Genomic DNA, 18795 nt, shown 5'->3' with positions numbered 1-18795 from the left:
GCTCCCATACATGTGATCCCTCGCGAAGAGAACCTTGAACATGCATGCGTGTGTCAGAGAGTGATGAAGTGGTGGAGAATCCTGGTTACCGCCCTCGAAATGTTCAAACAGTGCCATCCCGGTCTCCCAGCAGAAGCAAAGACGAACTAAATATCTCGGGATGGGATGATGCTTGGAGGAACTCGGACGGGGATGATCGTGTCGTCGCTAAGCCCCAAGTCTATTGATTCCAAATGATGTGCGTGGTTTCAATCAGAGCTTAATTCTTTTCTTCTCCAAACTGTATTCGAGGCTGCCGTCGCGAGTGATCCAAACAACGAGGCTACGTAGTGCCAAGCAGGTAAGACCAAGGAGCCCGTGGTTGGCGACCTGTCAGCTGCCCGGTTCGTGGCCGCAATATGAGTGGAGAAAGTTTCCGGGGAGGCCAATAATGATGGCCCTCCTTCCAAGAATCTCACCATCTCCAAACACAGGTCGAATAAATTCTTGGACTCGTCGATTACTTCATCTCGCTGCGTGTCGTCCAGAAGTCGAGACGCTTCTGCGAAATTCTCCTTGAAAGCCACCTTGAGGTCTTCTCCATTAGAGGCAGTCCCGGTTGGGTCCTCGAAGTCCCAGAATGACAAAGGAAAGTCCTGCCCGAGCCAAAATGAAGAGCCAGCGGAGAAAAACTGGCTGCGCATCCATCTGCCACCGTTGAAAAGGGCAAGGTACATGGTCCACATGTATGCGAGGAGGACATGCGGTTTGGCGCATAAGGCTGCGCGAATTCTTCTGTAGTAAATCATTGACCGTTCTGAGATGTCTTCCACCTCCTGTTTCCCATGATCGCCCAGTCTCATGTTGACAATCTCGAGATCCCTCCGCAGGCGTGGCGATCTCAATAAACGAGGAACGTATATACGCTTGTACAGATCCCGTAGGGTTTCATCGAACTCCTTATCCTCCAGACAAGCTGTCAAATGGGCCTCGAATGCATAGTATATCTGGCCAAAGACCGCCATACCTTTCGCATACAGAATGGGCGAGTCTGATGCGGGAGGGACGCACAGCGGCAAGTTCTTCAAGATCTGAAGATTGAGGGCATGGTGCTTGTCCCGAGTCGCGGCGAGCAGCTCAATGGGCAGTAAGCTACGCGGCGTCTCGCTTTCACAAACGGGTTGAGGAACCATCGCGGTAAATGTTACGGGAGGATAGGATCTTGTGAGTTAGAGGTTGAAGGGATGGGCGTGCGAGAGCAGGATGTCCGTGGGATTATATGGCACAGACAGAAACGAGGGAGCCTGCCCCCCAGTGAAAAAAGGTTACGAGGTCGTGCTCGATGCAAGGAAAGGATACGGGTGAGTTTCTTTGTTCATGGTGACACTGAAGCAAACATAGAGCAAACAACTTTGGAACGCATTGATAAAAGGAACTTGAAGAGGTGACTAACTCTTGGAAGTCCCGCAGCTGGGACATCGTGGAGACAAGGACAAAGAAACGCGGTATGGGATTTGCCAGGCATTCTCTGGCGTGATTTGCCTCTGGCCCTGTTTTTGCGATGATCGGCGACGGAGATCTCAAAGTCTAAATGGAAGTCGAAGATTGCCTTGCCCATGCATTATTATCATGACGTTGTTGAACAAAAGCATGTTTGACGAGGCACGTGATGACGGGCAGTTCCCGAAGGGTTTGACTCTGTAACACCAAACAGCAAAATATCGGAACATGGAAGCGGGGTGTCATAGTGGGGGCTGTATGGCTAAATCGCCATTGACTGAAGCTTCGGAAATACATCACTCCGGGTAAATAGTGGTGGGATGCTGTCCTACTCTGAATATAAAACTCGAATCGAGTCTTTGTCTCTGACCATCAAGCGTCCAGAGTTTGTGTAACCCCATTGACATCCTATAAAATGACTATTGGTGTGGCAATTCTTGGTGGAGGTAAGGTCCGAATCACAGATTGGGCTATGCACAGTATTTCTGACCCATTCCAGGCATATTTGCCCGTGAGGAGCACTTGGTGGGCATTGACAGCTTCTTTGCATATGCACAGCGTATCACTAACATAGGGCACAGCCCGCGGTTGAAGCTTCCAAAGACTTGACGCTCAAAGCCATATGGTCACGGTCATTGAAGTCGGCTCAATCGCTCGAGGCAGACTCTTCCAAGGTCGATATATATTCTGAGGACTCTGGTGCTGGAAAATCTCTTGATGACGTCCTTGCCCGTTCCGATGTTGGAGCTGTCATCATTGCTCTTCCAATCAAGAATCAACCAGAATATATTCGCAAGTCACTCTTGGCTGGCAAGCACGTCCTGTCGGAGAAGCCTGTGGCAGAGAATGTCAAGGAAGCGGTCGAACTGATCAAATGGTACCGATCAGAAATTGCTGGCAAGGGTGTGACATGGGCAGTCGCTGAGAACCAAAGATATCTGGCCAACTTCATACGTGCTGCGGAAGCAGTTCAGACGTTGGGCCGCCAACTGACATTCAGGACCCGAATGCAGGTTCTAGTGTCGGGAGGGAAATACTTTGAGACATCGTGAGTTTGAACGAGTTTCTTACAGTGGATAAGCTAATTCTTTGCAGTTGGAGGAAAGTCCCCACACATCAAGGAGGGTTTCTTCTAGATGGAGGAGTCCACTTTACGGCAGGGTTGAGGTTGCTACTTGGGAAGGACAACCCGCTCGTGACGCTTTCTGCCCATTCTGCACAACTTCAAGAACATCTTCCTCCCGTCGACACGGTAGAAGCTACAGGTAAGACCAAGCAAGGCACAGTCGGGTCGATATCGATATCATTTGGCACCACCGCCAAAGGCCGTGATTGGACAATTGGCGCCGACAAAGGCTCTGTCAGTGTAACATTTGACGGTGTCACAATCGATGGCAAGGAGGAAAAGATCACCAACGAGGGAAGCGGAGTCACTCCTGAGGTTCGAGCGTGGGGTGAAGCGTTGGCAGCAGGCAAAGAAAATGCAAACCAGTCACCCGAAGAGGCACTCGCGGATCTGGAATTGATTGAGGCGATGTTGGTTAGCGGCGCACAAGATGGAAAGCCATACAAGCTAGAACATCAAGATATCAAATCTTGAGATGATCAGTCTGCCGTCTGCCGTCGTGTAAAAGAAGCAATATTCAAACTTCGAGCTGAATCAGGTAACGAAATACGGTCATAAAAAGAGAGTCAGAACTTTCTTAATTCAATGCGTTCGAACGAGTGAAGCCTCTATTTACGAGAGATATGTGCAGCCTCTAAAAGTGATGTCCAACACGGCATTGAACTAAATCCACATACGCTAGTCTGAAAATGGACTAGTAAATTTTGGCTGCACACAACTCTTGGCGGTCGAAATTTCGCAGTTGCGACCCACGAACACCGCTCAATTCAACCTCTCATCGATCTCACACCAGACGTCAAGACCACAATACCGACAAGGTCTGTATCATCCAGCAGCGATAAAATTTCAACAACTGACACACTTACAGATGGTCTCCGCAAAGAAACACGTTCCGATCGTGAAGAAACACCCGAAGAAGTGGGAGAGACATCAGTCCGACAGATTCAAGTGTGTACCATCGGCATGGAGGAAACCAAAGGGTATCGACAATCGAGTTCGAAGACGGTTTAAGGGTCAGGTTGTTATGCCATCGGTATGTCAACACATATGCTTCGGTGGCCGAATTTCGAACGCTGGATTTTTGAGGATCGAAGAGATCGGGCCAGGAGCAGACGAATATTGAACAGGGACACTTGTGCTAACCCACTGAATGATAGATCGGTTATGGCTCCAACAAGAAGACTCGTCACTTGATCCCCTCAGGCCACAAAGTTTTCCTCGTCCACAACGCTCGCGATGTTGATATTCTCCTTATGCACAACCAGACCTACGCCGCCGAGATCGCATCCGCCGTTTCATCGAGAAAGAGAATCGAAATCATCGCAAAGGCCAAGACACTGGGTGTCAAGGTTACCAACCCCAAGGCCAAGGTTACGACTGAGTCTTAGAGTGTGACGATATCAAGGCAGCGAGCGCATGGTGGTAGACTTGGTCCAAAGGACGGTGCAGAGCATTTTCACCAAACGATTCATGGTGTATTGACGACAGGGTTGTCGTTGCAATGCTTGACAGCTGGGAACATCCGATCATGATACGGAGCAGCGGTTACAGCAGTGCGAAAAGAATTGATACCATTTCAAATCAATGTTTGACTCGGGTTATAATTTCGCGGCGTCCTTTTCCAGGATCTGTGACAATCCTTCTCTCATTTGTGGCATCATGCCGTCCTCCCCAGGTCGACGTCCCTTTGCCTCGACGAAGACGTGTATCGAACCCCCAACTACCTTGACTTGGTCTTTTCCCTGGTCGAAGATGCCAACTTCGTACATGACACTTGACTTTCCAAGTTTCACAACCCTCAATCCCAGGTCGAGCACAGAAGGGTATGCCACAGATCCAAAGTAATCACAGTAGCTTGACACGACTAGACCAATTTGCTCCGACGTTTCAGGATTGAGCCCGCATTTCTCAATGAGATATGCATTCACAATAGAGTCGATCAAGAATGCATATATGCTGTTGTTCATGTGGTGATAGACATCATTGTCCGACCTAGACACAGCGTCAGCTAACGATTTGCCCCTCGACGATTCATAGGCCATGTTCACCATCGTGTTCTGTAGTCTAGGTGGAATGGATAATCCGTTGGCTTCCTCTTCCTCTTGGAGGCAATGTCCAGTCCTAGCATTTTATGTTGAATCTGAATAAGTAGAATAATAGACGACGCAATATGGCTTGCGAGCTTTTGGGGAGGCAAGGATAAGGTAGGCACATTTTACTGTACCTGCCGGTACAACCGCGGTTAAAATGGCACCTCAAACAGGAAAAAAGTTATTGAGGTTCTGGTACTTCTCCAACCATTCGAACAATTTGTCGCATTGAATCCATCTCATAGTCGGACTTCATCCAAGCCACTCCTGGCTCCCTCACCACGCGTCATTGCCTACCTGGCAAGTCGCAAACGTCTTACCATGGCCTTGGCCACTACCGATCGAAATACCCTCCAATTGGGAAAAAGAGAACCACCTCCCCATCCTGCTCCTGCCGTTGCGATTACTCCTTGTGACCCTTGGCCTAGACCTTATTACGTAGAAGGTGGCCTCCGAAGAGTCGCCCCGTATCATTATACTTACAACACCTACTGCAAACAAAGATGGCGTGGCCGCGAACTGCTTGACATCTTCGCGACGGAGTTTCGCGATCGATCGCGGGAGTATTACAAACATGCAATTGAGGTGGGACAAATCTCTGTCAATGGAGAGCCCTGTGTCGATGTCCGCACCATTGTGAAGAATGGCGATGTCATCTCACACACCTTGCATAGGCACGAGCCCCCAGTCACTGCTCAGCCAATTCGAGTCATCAATGAGACTGAAGATATGATTGTTATCGACAAGCCAGCCGGTGTGCCTGTTCATCCGGCAGGAAGGTATAACTACAATTCGGTGGTGGAAATTATGAAGGCGGAACGGCACCCTACCTTCAGAGCACTTCCCTGCAACAGACTCGATCGCTTGACTAGTGGTGTTATGTTCATTGCAAAGACCGGTCAAGAGGCGGAAAAGATAAGCGAGAAGCTCCGAGGACGAACTGTGCGGAAAGAGTATGTCGCGAGGGTCAAAGGTAGATTTGAGGATGGAGAAGGCTGGAACGGAGATCCAATGCGTGGTGGAGTGGTGAGCTGTGAAGAAAGTATCCTTCAGATTAGTCCTATCCTTGGTCTCAATCGAGCGCGAGCCAGTGGGAAGCCAGCGAAAACGTTGTTCAGACGAATAGCGTACTATCCTCGAAACACAATCAACTCGACACCATCTGAAGGCCTACCTCAAGCTAATCGCACTCAGGAGAATGCGCAACCCGCAGCACCCACACCGGGCAGCGAAAACGATGGATACAGCATTGTGCATTGTTTGCCCTTGACGGGACGGACACATCAGATTCGAGTGCACCTCCAATTTCTAGGGCATCCCATCACAAATGATCCGATCTACAGTAATCGAGCGGTCTTTGGTCCCAGTCTCTCAAAGAATGACTCGAGTGGTAACGATGATGCAGAGATTATTGCAAGGCTGGCGACCATGGGAAAGACCGAAGTGGCTAGTTCGCTGGCGCATGACGAGCAGATGGCCAAAGTCATCGACCAAACGCAGCAGATGACGGCTACCGATGCCGCCAGACTCACCGACGCCAACTTCAAACCCTTGAATAGCGGTACTTTGCACGCAGGCCAGTTAGCAGGATCTGACGAGAAGACTCAATATGCTGCTTATGTCAAAGCGCACGAGGACATGGTGGTTGATTACAACAAAAGAAAAGGCGAGAAGATGACGGGAGAAAAATGCAGCGTTTGTGATACGCCCTTGTATTCCGATCCTGGGCCGCACGAATTGGGAATATATCTTCACGCGCTCGCATATGCCGATGTGACAGAAGGAAGCTGGAGTTATCGTAGCCCTGCACCAACTTGGGCTCTTCCCCCTGATGGGATGGAAGGACCTCGTGAGATTGGGGCATGGGAGTATCGTGGAGACGAGTTCCTCGACATTGGCGACGAGAGAGCAGATGAAAAGGCTCGGACCAAAATGGGGGAGAGAAGCAATCGCGAACTCGACTCATAGATGTAGATAGAGATGGTGCGATGCCGCCCTTCCTCTCGTGGAAAGCTAATACGAGTACCTCGTACCTCTTGGACTCGATAGAGCACCTCAACAGCAACAGAATCTGATGGTCCCATTCCGAGTCTAATTTCGAGATTGCAATGGATAAACGTGGTTAGATTGATCGCGAGAAGTCAATTCAGGGACCTTGGCCAACCACGAGACACACCCAGACTACCAGCCTCCAATTAAAAATCCCCGAAACTCTCCCCCGCAACCCTTGACGTGCCGCCTATTGCTCCCCTAAGCTCGCCTGGAGGAGCTTTCCAGACGCCCTAACCCGAAGACATCCATCCCCAGCCAAGCTCATGATGAACCAGGGGTCTCGGGAGTAAGCTTGTCCCCCATTCAGTCTTTCCTGCCTCCAAATTTCTTAGGAAGAGTGCTCCGCCAGAGGTGACGGCGGTGGTGACGGAGCTGAACTGAGCTCGACTTTGGTCAGTCCCATTCGTGCCTCTCGGCCTCTGCCTCTGCACCTGCACCTGCACTGCACCTTCGCTACTTCCCCCGTCCATCTTTCACTCGCCCTCCATTCAGGTTGCGCTCATTCTCCCTCTTCCTTCTCGTATCTTCTTTCTCTTTGGTCGCATCACTTGATTGCCAAATCACCTTTTGGATAGCCTTAGAGCACCACAATTGGACAACTCACCACCGTCTTCCCTTTTGCGCGCTGTTATCCGGCCCAACCTCGTACTCGAATCAAAGTGCTGTCGCAGACCGATTCCACACCTTCCACGTTGACCGTTTCTTCACCTCGCCCACTTCGCTTTGCTCTCCTTTAATACCTCTTCTCTCGGAACTATATCATTTTCGCCATGTCCGACACGCGATCTCTCCCTACAAAGAGAAATCCTCTCATTGCGCCCGGCGTTGCGCCTACTTGTAAGCCATCGTGGCTGATACTAATCATACTTCAGAGGAGCTGACAGAGGTCACAGATGAAGACTTGATCAATCGCAGGGGGTTGGGAAAGACCAAGCTAACAGTCAAGCCCGGTCAAGTTGGAACGTCCAACGCGACCAAGGCATCAAACCTGGGTCCCTTTGAATATGCGCATCTACGAGCACCTCTTCCAGAAGACCTGACCGGTTCCGAGATATTTGCATCTCGGTCTAATCAGGCTCACCCAGAGACTTACTTCTTGATGGTACGATCCCGTTTTGATATTCTCCGCCACCCGGACCGGGTCTGACATCATCGCAGAGGAGAAGCAAGGACGGCTTCGTGTCTGCTACTGGCATGTTCAAAATCGCGTTTCCCTGGGCTGCTCACGCCGAAGAAAAGGAGGAACGCGACTATCTCAAGAGTCTGGATGCTACCAGTCAGGATGAGGTGGCAGGTAATGTCTGGGTAGCCCCAGTTTTCGGTAAGTCCAAAGTGGTGCCTACCCTGCGCGAGCGCGGCTCATTCCAGGTATAGCCCTTGAATTAGCAGAAGCATATGGTCTCACCGACTGGATCAAAGCACTGCTTGACCCGGCGGACATCTCACAGACCCCTTCAAGTGCAAAGAAGTCAATTGCTCCGCCACCGAGATTCGATCTCCCATCAGACAAGACAAGGCTACCAGCCCCTACCACAAAAACCCCTCGATCACGGTCGACGAGGTCTTCATCGCCGACTAAGGCAGTTGCTACTCCAGCCAAAGCTTCCCCTCGAAAGCGACAAACCAAGGCCCAGAAAGAAGCCAACATTGCGCATGCCAACGCAGCTAGTGCATCGCTTCAGTCGGCTCTCGACGATGCTGCGTCAGTTGCTGAGACGGAAGGCAAACCCGAGGTCGATACTGCATCACCAGCGCCCGAATTACCGTCCGCTGCCGACGACGAGAAGGTGCGGGTCGAAGTTGATCAATCGGTCGAGGTCAAGGGGAACACTGAGGTCACGCACACCAGTGTCATTGTGGAGATGCCGGTGGGTTTACCAGAACTGCCTTTACCCGAAGACACCGAGAAAATGCTCGAAACTGCCAAAAAGATGGTTGAAGAGGCCAAGGCATTGGAAAGCTCACCCAAATTATCGAGGAAACGAAAAGTGCAGGACCCTGAGCCATCCGATATCGACGCGGAATTGCCAGTGCAACCAGCGAAGAAGGCTAAAGTGTTGGAGGAGAAATTGAAGAGAGAAAAGGTCAGGACGCGGGCAGTCTTGGGAGTCACAGCCACCCTGGCTATCGCGTAAGTCGGGTTTCTGCTTTGGGGATGTTCGATGCTAACCTTCAAAGTGCGGCTATTCCATATTTCTTTTAATTGTGAAGCTCAAAATTAGGGGTTTGTTAATGCAGAGGGTGATTATTTCATCACCAAAGCCTTTCATCGAAAGATGAACATGATGCCTTGTGGAGAGTGCGACTTTTGTGTGACGACAGGGATGGGAGGCAGCAGAGCTGTGTGAGCTGCACACACCTCGAGCCTATCTAATACCGTTTTCTTGGTTATTTGATCCAGTGTCAGGAGTGGTTAGGCACGACCTCTTTCATCCTCGTTCTCGAATCATGTGTTTTTGACCCCAGAGGGTTCCTCGTAAGTTGAGCCGAAGGTGCTCCATTACCAGCAACCTCGGATCCAAAATTCAAACTTTTTTGTTGTACAAGTACTACGAACCATCGATAATTCAGATTTCACTTTCAAAATCTCCAATGATTGTTCTAATGCCGGGGAGGAGGCAGTTGGACCTACCAGAGTCATTATTCTATATGGGCAATTCAGGTGATCCAGGCATGAATCAAAGCAACAGGGGTTGGCATACATCGATGGAAAGGCTGGTCTTTGGTTGAGATTTATCAGATAGATAGATGTTCATTGTGTGTGAAAGATATATGGTGATGGCTGTGTCTCATATAACATACCACTGCGTTACTGGTGTCTAGAAGCATGGATATGTTCAGAAGGGCTTATTGTTAGTATGGTCGATTTGGGCTTATTCGGTTGGGTACGAAGGCTTATCAGACCTATACAAGCAAACGAATTCAACCTGACCTAGATTCTTAACAGTTCTGACTTGTTAGCAGTCTTCAAGTTGGAATCTGGTTTGGTGGTCAACACACGTGACCGAAAAGGCCCGACAGTGGACTCGTTCTCGGTACTCTGGAGCAGATAGAGACTCACCGGGTTCCCCATGTCTCAGTCGCCTGACGTTTTTCGAAACAATGCATGTGACATAATTTAATTTATTGATTTTCTTGACATTTTCGGATCTCTGATATCCGTGGACATTGACGTCGATTACTGGTCTTGTTGTTTGCCAATATTGATAGTGGAGGGGAATTGTGACCTCTGTGATTGAGGTTCCAGTGGTTGGGCTCTAGTTTGGCGCGCTTTTCACTCCTTCGCGTTCTCTTCTTCGTACATCAACCGCAACTCATGCCGAAGGTCAGCTTACAACACCAAGGACCTGCGATTGCATATCCTACGTCCCAAGACACCTCATATTGACGCGTCCAACACCCTGCTGCGCCAGCTAATGGAGCAAGCCGACTTCGACTGCTCTCCAAGAGAATCGCGTTCACCGATCTGAATCGTGTCATGGCCACATCGACGAGGGTTCTCAATTCAACAACCATGACGACCGCATACTCCAATGACAACGCTTCCTCGTATCACCTCTCCCACCCAGCTACCTGCTCTTGCGGTTGTGATTTCCATTCGTTGGTCGATCCCTCCGCCGAAGCTGCCGAAGCACACCGCCGACTTCATGACCTCGAAGCCCAGGTGAAGATCTTGAATACCAAAGCCGCCTCTGCGGTTGACAAGCTCGCTGACTACGAAGACGAACTTCAATATCTCCGAGAGGCGAATGCGAGGCATGAACAGCAGCAACAACAACAACAAGCGCAACCAGCCGGCGTGGGTGGTCTGGCACTGGAAGGGCCAGGTCCGGCTGTTACACCTCCTCTACCAGGACAACCGCAGCCTCCCCCACAGCCACAATCGAGATTAGCAAGCTTGAGTGCCTTGTTGCCCGGGCGGAGAAAGGAAGTTCATCCTTCGAATCTACCCATCACTCCTCACACCGGAGTGTTTCCCTCCAACGAAAGTGCCTATGGCAGCACTACACTCTCACCCCCGAAGACTCCTTTCTCACGCGTCCTCGCCCCGCATCTTGTGCCATCCCACTCTGACTCCCAGGTCGCAACCTTGTCGTCATTGCAGTCCTCCTTGGAAGAGGAACGGAATCTGCGGCTACGCGCTGAATCCAGCCTCTCACAGACACAGACAGAACTAGAAGATCTTACAGCGCAGTTGTTTGGTCAGGCCAATGAGATGGTCGCAACTGAACGAAAAGCCAGGGCCAAACTGGAGGAGAGAGTCAAAGTGCTTGAGCAAAGGGACAGCGAGAAGAGAAAACGGTTGGATAGACTTGAAAAAGCGGTCTCCAGAATCGAGAGAGTCAAGCAAATGGTTGGGCCATGAAAAGCCTTGTTTGACACCCCCTATTGAGGGAATCATCTAAAGCACGGCAAGTCCGGAGGTCAGCTTACTCGAACACGCCGTGACCAACATGTTGATATCGAGTTGAGACTTATTCGACATACCAATAACGGGACCCAGTGTACCATTGCTCACCACCCATAGTTTGGGGCTAGGAGCGTCTCAAGTCTCTAGTTGGTTGCTCTCAACTCAGCAGAGGTTACTTGACTATTTTGGAGCCCCGACAGCCGCTCAAGCCGAATCTGGGCGTCTTTGAGAGCATCAAATCCGTACAGCCATTTCGAAAAAGCTGGTGTTGCCCACGGCGCATTTTGATCTGCCACTGCTTCAGAAAGCACCTTAGTCATTACTCGACTTTGGTTTGCATCCAAAGACGCACCGAATTTGCGATCTCTTTGCTCTTGCTCCGGACCATCTTCCAACAGCATACTGGCGCCATTCTGCCGAGCCAATCCAGCAATTCGCTCAACGCGAGGTTTGCGAATTTGTTCGTACCATTGTAACGCTTGTGTCAAGTTACATTGCGTTGATTCGACTCGCTGCAGGCACTCACCCAATACCGCTGCATCCTCGATGGCCATCGCACTGCCTTGCGCTAGATGCGGCGACATCGCATGTGCTGCATCGCCAAGAAGTACCACTCTACCGGACTTACTGGACCAAGTTTCGAGTGGTGGCACCTCGGCGATAGTCCATTTCGTACATGTTTCCACAAGACCTAATAAGCTCTGAACTTGCGGACAAAAGTCGTGGAAAAGCCTCTTAAGCTCATTGATGTCTACAGGATCATTCCACCTGCCTATTCTATCGGTATCTGAACTAGGATTCGTATCCAGTGCCGTGATTGCAATGTTATACAACTTGCCTTGGGCAATTGGGTAAGCAAGCAAGGCCCGCTTCGGACCCATGAAGAGTTGTGCACTGTCAGTTGATATAAGCTTGTCGGTTTCAGGACGGCTCATCATGACCGCTCGTGGGAGCATCGCTCGATATACGGAATCTTGCAGAGGCCTGGGTGAGCAAGAAGGGATGTCGATCACGGTACTGCGTGTTCGCGAACTGATGCCTGCAGCCCTTAGTTTTCTGTCTCAAAATACAAAGAGTGCTCACCATCAGCACAGATGATCAGGTCAGACGATATTGCCTTGCCATCTGCAAGTGATACAATCCCCTCGGAAATATCCATATCAACGACTCGAGCAGAAAAACGTATGTCCACTCCCAGCTCTTGTGCACGTTCAAACAGAACCCTTTGCAGATCCGGACGATAGACTTGCCAATATCTGGACGACATCAGTGGAAAGCAAGATAGTCTTTGTACTCAACGTACGGAAAACCATATGCATCTTGGTAAATGGGATTTTGTTCTACCTTGCCCAGCACCTCGCCAGAGCTATACCGCCTTGCAAGTGTTCTTCCCGGTACAAATGCCACCCTTTCGACTGCGCTGGCTACTCCCCAGTGGTGCAATATTCGGACGGCATTGCTCGACATCTGTAAGCCGGCGCCAAATTCCGATAACCCATATTTATCCTCGACTAAGGTCACCGAATGTCGTCTTTGTGAAAGATCTATTGCGGCTGATAGGCCTCCGATGCCTGCGCCTATTATTATTATGCGCATGGCGATTTGAATGGATATATGTTCTTGGTTACCCTAAGTGTTAAGATGCTATTGCCGACATCGACCTTCGAATATATGCACCATCGCGATGAACACTTCTCTTATCCCATGCCTTCGTCCGTGAGATATTTTTACCATATCAACCTGACGAATATTGGTTATACGATCGATACGGAATGTAACCGCGATGATTTGGCTACTTTGGCTAGATGTGGATTTATCCCGACTAGGCTGGCTCGAGACTTCCCAACTTCTCCAGTTGCCCATGATCTAGACAACTCCACACAGGAACTACTTCCGCATGTAGTCGGGGAATATTCACGTGGTTCTTGCTGGTTGAAATTGATATACTGAGGGCTACAATCTGCGCGAAAGGATAAGATGTATAAATTGATGAGTTCCCAGACCTCATCTTCAGGAATGAACAGTCTCTCAATCTTCTTCTATTCGAGATATTCATTGACTTTCTCGTGTTTGCCATCATAACTCTTCGCACCCATCATGTCTTCCAAACCTGAGACGAAGCTTAATGTTGGGTTGGAAGGAAAGACGATCACAGATGACAACATCGACCACTTCGAAAATCTTGCAGAGAGCTTTGAGACCGACCCTCATCTTGAGCGCAAGGTGCTATGGAAGCTCGATCTTCTTCTGATGCCTCTTATGTCTCTACTCTTCCTCTTCCTCTTCCTTGATCGTGCCAACATTGGCAACGCACGGGTCGCTGGTCTACAGAAAGCGATCCATGCCACGGACTATCAATACCAGCTCGGTAAGTTGGTTTGTACACCTCTTTCTTGATGACAATCGGACTGACATTCATGTCTTCAGCACTGATGACCACGTACATCCCATACATTCTTATCGAGTTCGTCTCGAACTTCGCTCTAAAGGCGATTGGTCCTCGCTTTATGCTACCGGGTCTTTGCGTTCTTTGGGGTCTTGTAACCACCCTCCAATGCTTGGTACAGAATTACACAGGGCTTGTCATCTGTCGCTTCTTCCTTGGCTTGTGCGAAGGAGGCTTATTTCCCGGTTTTATACTCTACCTCTCGTTTTTTTACAAGCGACAGGAAATGCAGAAACGTATTGGATGTATCTATGGGGCCGCTTCCTTGAGTGGAGCGTTCTCTGGATTGCTCGCGGCCGCCATCGTCAAGCTCAATGGTGTGGGTGGCATCGCTGGGTGGCGTTACATTTTTTTGCTTGAGGGAGTTGTCACTATTGCATTTGGCTTTTTGGTCATGCTAGTATTGCCAAACTCACCTTCTCATGTGCTTTGGTTCAAGCCAGAGGAGGCACAATTTGCGACTCAACGCCTCATTGCAGAAGCCAATGTCAAGGAGAGCCCTCGCATCCGCATGGAAGCCGTCAAATCGACGTTTCACGAACCCCATGTCCTCAGTATGAGCGTTATTGCCTTCTGCAATGGCTTGGTGATTGCCGGTCTTTCTTACTTCACGCCGTCTATCGTGCAGGCAATGGGTTATGGACCGACACAAACACAGCTCCTCAGTGTACCACCATACGCGTGCGCCTTTGTCCTCACGATGGTTGCTGCCTGGCATGCCGATAAATATGGCCGCCGTGGCTTGACAGCATTGGCGACACTCATCTTCGCACTTGTGGGATGTATCCTCAATCTCTGCAGCGGATCGGTCGGCACCCGCTACACGGCTCAGTGTTTCCTCGTTGCCAGTATCTATTCGACAGCTCCATCGCTGTTAACGTGGGTACCCAACAACACGGCGACATATGGCCGCCGTGCCACAGCGGTTGCAATCGTCTTTGTCACCAGTAACTCCGCCGGCGTTGCAGCTATGTGGCTGTATCCCACCAAAACGGCACCCAGATATCTTCTGGCCAACAAGGTCAATCTTGCTGCCCTCTGTCTGGAAATGGCTTGTCTCGTGGGTCAGATTGTGTTGCTGAAACGTTTGAACAAGGCCAAGAAGGAGCGACGCGAGGAACTTCTACGACCTGTGGCGCATCTCACTCATGACGAGCAAATGGAGGTTCTTGGTGACCATCATCCCGACTTCAAGTATGTGCTGTAGCATCTACTTAGGCTCATACATAGGGTCCAAAAGGCAGCGGAGAGAAGGAGGGGCAGGCAGACGGAAAATTGCAAGTCAAACACCCAGATCACTATTATATAGCCGCAAAATACAAAAGATGCATTATCATTCGACTGCCTGTTCCTTTCTTGACCGGTTCTTGACGTTATACAACATGACTTAGCCATCGCCATGCCTTGCCTGGGAGAGATCAATGTGGTGGAACAACTTGTACTTGAAGTCTTTGGTCATCAATTCCATGTCTACGCATTGGAAACGTACAGATTTCAGTTCAATCAACACACGAACATGTTATCCTTCATCCATCGAAATTGTAGCTTCAAAACTCGACGAGAACGAGACCCTGAGGATCAAGCAAAACACTATCGAAGTAGAGATGATTACTGTGATCATCAGGTTTACACTCCTAAAGAAGCTTCTAGCAAGGACACCTAACCAAGGCACTCCTCAGACTACTACCGAACATCAGGACAGCTACCAATTCGCCAGCCAGTTACTACGTCGCCGGATCCGCCACGACAGTGCCCAACCACTTCTCATCACGACTTGGATGATCTGTCCACTCATGCTCCTCGTCCTGGACATACAGCCTGACAATCCTGCCATCCGGATCTTCACAGCCCATCACCCAGCCCTTGATGCCCGTAAAGATCGGGCTGTGCACCACGCCATGCTTGACGAACCACGCCGTCCACTCCTCCAGATCCTTCCGCGTGCCGACACCCCACGTGATGGGATCCCAGCCTCGCTGTGCATCTGCTTGAGCCGGGTTGTAGCGTGCCTCCACGATCAGGCCCAAAGGCTCGTACACGAACATCTGTGCGAAGAGCTTGTGGTCCGGCGTGAAGTGGTCCCAGTGCGGCGCGTGAACGAAGGGAAACACTGTGGTGTAGAACTCCAGAGTGCGTTTCAGTGAGTGCACGGGGAGCTTGAGGTGGTCTATACCTTTGAAGGACGGTGGTCGTTGCGTATCTGCGGTGGTCGTTGAGGATGTGGTGGCCACTGCCGGGCTAGTGGTGGTGGTTGCCATCTTATCCTTGATATTGTGTTGTGTCTCGATCGCCTCAAGTCGGTTTTATATGCAGCAGGTGCTTGCAAATTCTACTACGACCAGCAAGGTCTGATGCTGCACCTCCCTTCAAGCTGCCAGCAACTTGTTCCGTTTTATGGTTGTGCATCAACCCTCGACACCAACGTTACTGTTTGAAGGATAGATCTGCCACAGAGGCGATAGAACACTTGGTTCAATCCCTCCGGTTACATGTGAGCCGACTCTCGATACCAATGCTGATCTGGTGTCGGTAACTTCCCGCACTCCTACAAGCTGTACCTTGAGATACCTCCAGGACACCCGTGAAATGCTACTTGCCCGGTGTGGAAATCCCGACTATGATCGCCTAAGCGGAGCCAGCGGGAGGGAATTTGCCGACCACTCCCACCTGGGTAGTATAGGTTCTGGATTTTGACGACATTCTTAATTCAACTCAAACTCTGGGTTGCATGCCGGACTCGAAACCCGACAACCCCCGGCTTCCAGATTCAATACTTAAATCAAGCGAGCGAGCTTATCTCAGCACTATCCGTCTGTGTCACTAGTTACCCCAGATATGCTCACATTTCGTACGTCTAAGACGGGATTTCTACACTTCGGCAATACACGCGTTACCAACGAGCTTGCTCACTGCCGACTGTTGGACAACCATACGCACGCCGCCGTGTCTGAAGTACTTTCTGCTTCCGCACTGTGTAAGCGGTTCGTCCAATGAACAATGCCATCTAAGAGCTGGACCTGTGATTTTTGCTCGAAGGTTTTCGGTAGATCGTGAGTGTTTCTCTTTCACAGTCGCTACCATGAGCCTGCGTGAGTCTCTCAAATTCCGCATTTTCGTACAACATGTACGAGAATGGAGCGAAGGCATAGATCCTTTGTCAGGCTGAGTGACCAAAGTGGACTGGTCTGTTTCTCCCAATGGTGTTGTATTGAGAGTCTGAGCCAACAAACTCCATCGCAACTATCACAATCCACCTCTCAGTTGCCTCATCATTTCGAAAATGGACTGACAAGCAACTAGTGATATTTTACGCCGTCACTACACTCGATGTCCATCACGAGGCGACAAAGCCATTCCCTGCGAGCTTCGCCGTGGCCGGCGGAAAAGAGCTTGCGACCGGTGCGCAAAGATGAAGATGGCGTGTGATGCTGACTTTCCTTGCGAGACGTGCCTTTTGCAAGGAGCGACCTGTACTGTGAACAGGATCGAAGATACTGCCAGCACAGGGCTTCCTGCCATCCGAGGCCCCATTGCCGTGAGACTGCCGACAATATCAACTGTTCCTCGTTCAATTGACACTGAAGCACGTTCTTCGGCTCCAGGACGAGGCCCACTCTCTTTCCTTCTGAATTATGTACACCCAGATAACACATCCCTTGCAAGTGCCTTTGGTGTGGTTGCTGCTGCCAAGGAGCACAGTCCGAGAGCGTTGCTCGAGGATGATGGCAGCGTGACCGAACTCGATAGCCAGTTATATCCGCCCGAGGCCTTTGCATCCTACTCACCCGGTAGCATCTTCCAATTTTTCCTGGGTGAGCTAGACTCGCCAATGTCGTTTCCTGCTGATATCCACTGGTCTATGCCAGTTGATCAACTTTCTATTGGATCTTCTGATCCTATGTTCTCTCCACTTCAAGGAGCCACGAACAAAGTCCTAGATGAATTGACTCATTTTTCGTCTTCCAGGTCTCAATATCATATGGATGACTGCCCTCACGAAATCCTCGCTGCAGGCCTTTTGTTATTCACTGCCAGCAAGATTAGTGCACTCGTGGACGACTATTTCTTACTCTGGAACCACCATAGCCCAATCATCCACGGGGCTTCTTTCAATATTTCGACAGCTCATACTCCTCTTTTACTCGCCGTTTGTCTCACCAGCGCCCTGCTAGACCCAAATTCCAATGACGCATCCGCGGCCAGAGGTATACTCGATCTTGCCGAGGAATATATTTTTGCACATCGTGGCTTCCAGAAACTGTTCGATACGTCGTTGGCAACCGAAACTCCTCCACTTGCTGAAGCTCTCCCCGCGGTACAGGCTGCATTTTCCATTGCTCAAATTCAATTGCGTCAGGGATCACAATCGAAAAGGGAATCCATTAGGGACTACAGATTTGATCAGCTCATCCTTGCTCTCAAGTATTTAGGCCTGCATCTCAAATCAACAGGTTCTTTGGAATCATTGTCCTCGAAAGAAGATTTCGACTGGGCCAAGTTTGGTCTTGAACAAGCAGGTGCACGTCTTTTATTCGGGATTTACAATTTGGACGTAAGCTTCAGTACTCTGTACGACAAGGCCCCCCGTTTATTCGTCGAAGAAATGCAGCTATGTTTGCCTTGTTCCTTGGATGCTTTTATGGCTACCACAGTGGAGGCCTGCTATGAAGAATGTACTAGCAGCGCAGCCTCAATTTCGGGTACACTTGCTGATGCACTGGATGCTTTATGTGCAGAGGAAGAGGATGATGAGGTTACGGGCATCATAAACAACCTGAATACACTTGATTTGTTTATCACAATTCTAGGTATGTACATGCAGAGAAAACCGTCACGATGACACGTTGGCCAATAACAGAGTGTAGCCATCATCCAAGCCATATGGCTGCTGCCTTATCGCCCATTCAGAAGGGAAAAGGAAGTTGAACTTACTCGAGCACTACAACGTTGGATGCAGTGCTGGACCCATCAGAAGGAACACACTTCGGCTTCAGGCCAAGAACGATTCGGCTTCGTCAAAGATGCAGCCGTAGAGTTTTGGGTTATTGCCGGGACTTTGATTCGCAAAGGTCGAACTAGCATTAACAGCATCCTACCTCCATCGACTGGCGCTGCGTCTTCTCGTAGATCGGGCCCAACACTCAGGTCAGCATATCAGTCTCTCCGACGCCTAGAGAAAGAATGAACAGGC

General features: G+C 50.0%; 10 protein-coding genes across 10 annotated transcripts; 6 read left to right on the top strand and 4 right to left on the bottom strand.

The window, feature by feature from the left end:
* Positions 1-248: 248 nt before the first annotated feature.
* LTR84_009896 (uncharacterized protein) lies at positions 249-1172 on the bottom strand (the record flags this gene model as incomplete). The annotated part of the gene is made up of 1 exon (XM_064853434.1): positions 249-1172. One exon carries the CDS (start codon positions 1170-1172, stop codon positions 249-251), a length of 924 nt encoding a protein of 307 aa, XP_064709833.1.
* Positions 1173-1894: 722 nt separating this feature from the next.
* Positions 1895-3993, top strand: LTR84_009895 (uncharacterized protein; the record flags this gene model as incomplete). The annotated part of the gene is made up of 6 exons (XM_064853433.1): positions 1895-1925; positions 1979-2004; positions 2061-2527; positions 2575-3019; positions 3474-3638; positions 3763-3993. The coding sequence occupies 6 exons, from the start codon at positions 1895-1897 to the stop codon at positions 3991-3993; spliced, it is 1365 nt and encodes a 454-aa protein (XP_064709832.1).
* A 210-nt stretch (positions 3994-4203) lies between these two features.
* LTR84_009894 (uncharacterized protein) lies at positions 4204-4733 on the bottom strand (the record flags this gene model as incomplete). Its single annotated transcript, XM_064853432.1, has 2 exons — positions 4204-4597; positions 4654-4733. 2 exons carry the CDS (start codon positions 4731-4733, stop codon positions 4204-4206), a joined length of 474 nt encoding a protein of 157 aa, XP_064709831.1.
* A 283-nt stretch (positions 4734-5016) lies between these two features.
* Positions 5017-6663, top strand: LTR84_009893 (uncharacterized protein; the record flags this gene model as incomplete). The annotated part of the gene is made up of 1 exon (XM_064853431.1): positions 5017-6663. One exon carries the CDS (start codon positions 5017-5019, stop codon positions 6661-6663), a length of 1647 nt encoding a protein of 548 aa, XP_064709830.1.
* Positions 6664-7517: 854 nt separating this feature from the next.
* Positions 7518-8882, top strand: LTR84_009892 (uncharacterized protein; the record flags this gene model as incomplete). The annotated part of the gene is made up of 4 exons (XM_064853430.1): positions 7518-7584; positions 7641-7849; positions 7906-8068; positions 8122-8882. The coding sequence occupies 4 exons, from the start codon at positions 7518-7520 to the stop codon at positions 8880-8882; spliced, it is 1200 nt and encodes a 399-aa protein (XP_064709829.1).
* A 1379-nt stretch (positions 8883-10261) lies between these two features.
* Positions 10262-11113, top strand: LTR84_009891 (uncharacterized protein; the record flags this gene model as incomplete). The annotated part of the gene is made up of 1 exon (XM_064853429.1): positions 10262-11113. The coding sequence occupies one exon, from the start codon at positions 10262-10264 to the stop codon at positions 11111-11113; it is 852 nt and encodes a 283-aa protein (XP_064709828.1).
* Positions 11114-11301: 188 nt separating this feature from the next.
* Positions 11302-12317, bottom strand: LTR84_009890 (uncharacterized protein; the record flags this gene model as incomplete). Its single annotated transcript, XM_064853428.1, has 2 exons — positions 11302-12197; positions 12242-12317. The coding sequence occupies 2 exons, from the start codon at positions 12315-12317 to the stop codon at positions 11302-11304; spliced, it is 972 nt and encodes a 323-aa protein (XP_064709827.1).
* A 938-nt stretch (positions 12318-13255) lies between these two features.
* Positions 13256-14811, top strand: LTR84_009889 (uncharacterized protein; the record flags this gene model as incomplete). Its single annotated transcript, XM_064853427.1, has 2 exons — positions 13256-13526; positions 13586-14811. The coding sequence occupies 2 exons, from the start codon at positions 13256-13258 to the stop codon at positions 14809-14811; spliced, it is 1497 nt and encodes a 498-aa protein (XP_064709826.1).
* Positions 14812-15328: 517 nt separating this feature from the next.
* On the bottom strand, positions 15329-15862 carry LTR84_009888 (uncharacterized protein; the record flags this gene model as incomplete). The annotated part of the gene is made up of 1 exon (XM_064853426.1): positions 15329-15862. The coding sequence occupies one exon, from the start codon at positions 15860-15862 to the stop codon at positions 15329-15331; it is 534 nt and encodes a 177-aa protein (XP_064709825.1).
* Positions 15863-17013: 1151 nt separating this feature from the next.
* Positions 17014-18789, top strand: LTR84_009887 (uncharacterized protein; the record flags this gene model as incomplete). Its single annotated transcript, XM_064853425.1, has 2 exons — positions 17014-18412; positions 18470-18789. The coding sequence occupies 2 exons, from the start codon at positions 17014-17016 to the stop codon at positions 18787-18789; spliced, it is 1719 nt and encodes a 572-aa protein (XP_064709824.1).
* Positions 18790-18795: the final 6 nt, after the last annotated feature.

This window comes from Exophiala bonariae (assembly GCF_035927105.1).
Source record: "Exophiala bonariae strain CCFEE 5792 chromosome Unknown scaffold_4, whole genome shotgun sequence".
NCBI classification, from domain to species: domain Eukaryota; kingdom Fungi; phylum Ascomycota; class Eurotiomycetes; order Chaetothyriales; family Herpotrichiellaceae; genus Exophiala; species Exophiala bonariae.
The sequence above is the reverse complement of the archived record's forward strand: the minus strand, read 5'-3'. Positions and strand labels throughout refer to the sequence as shown.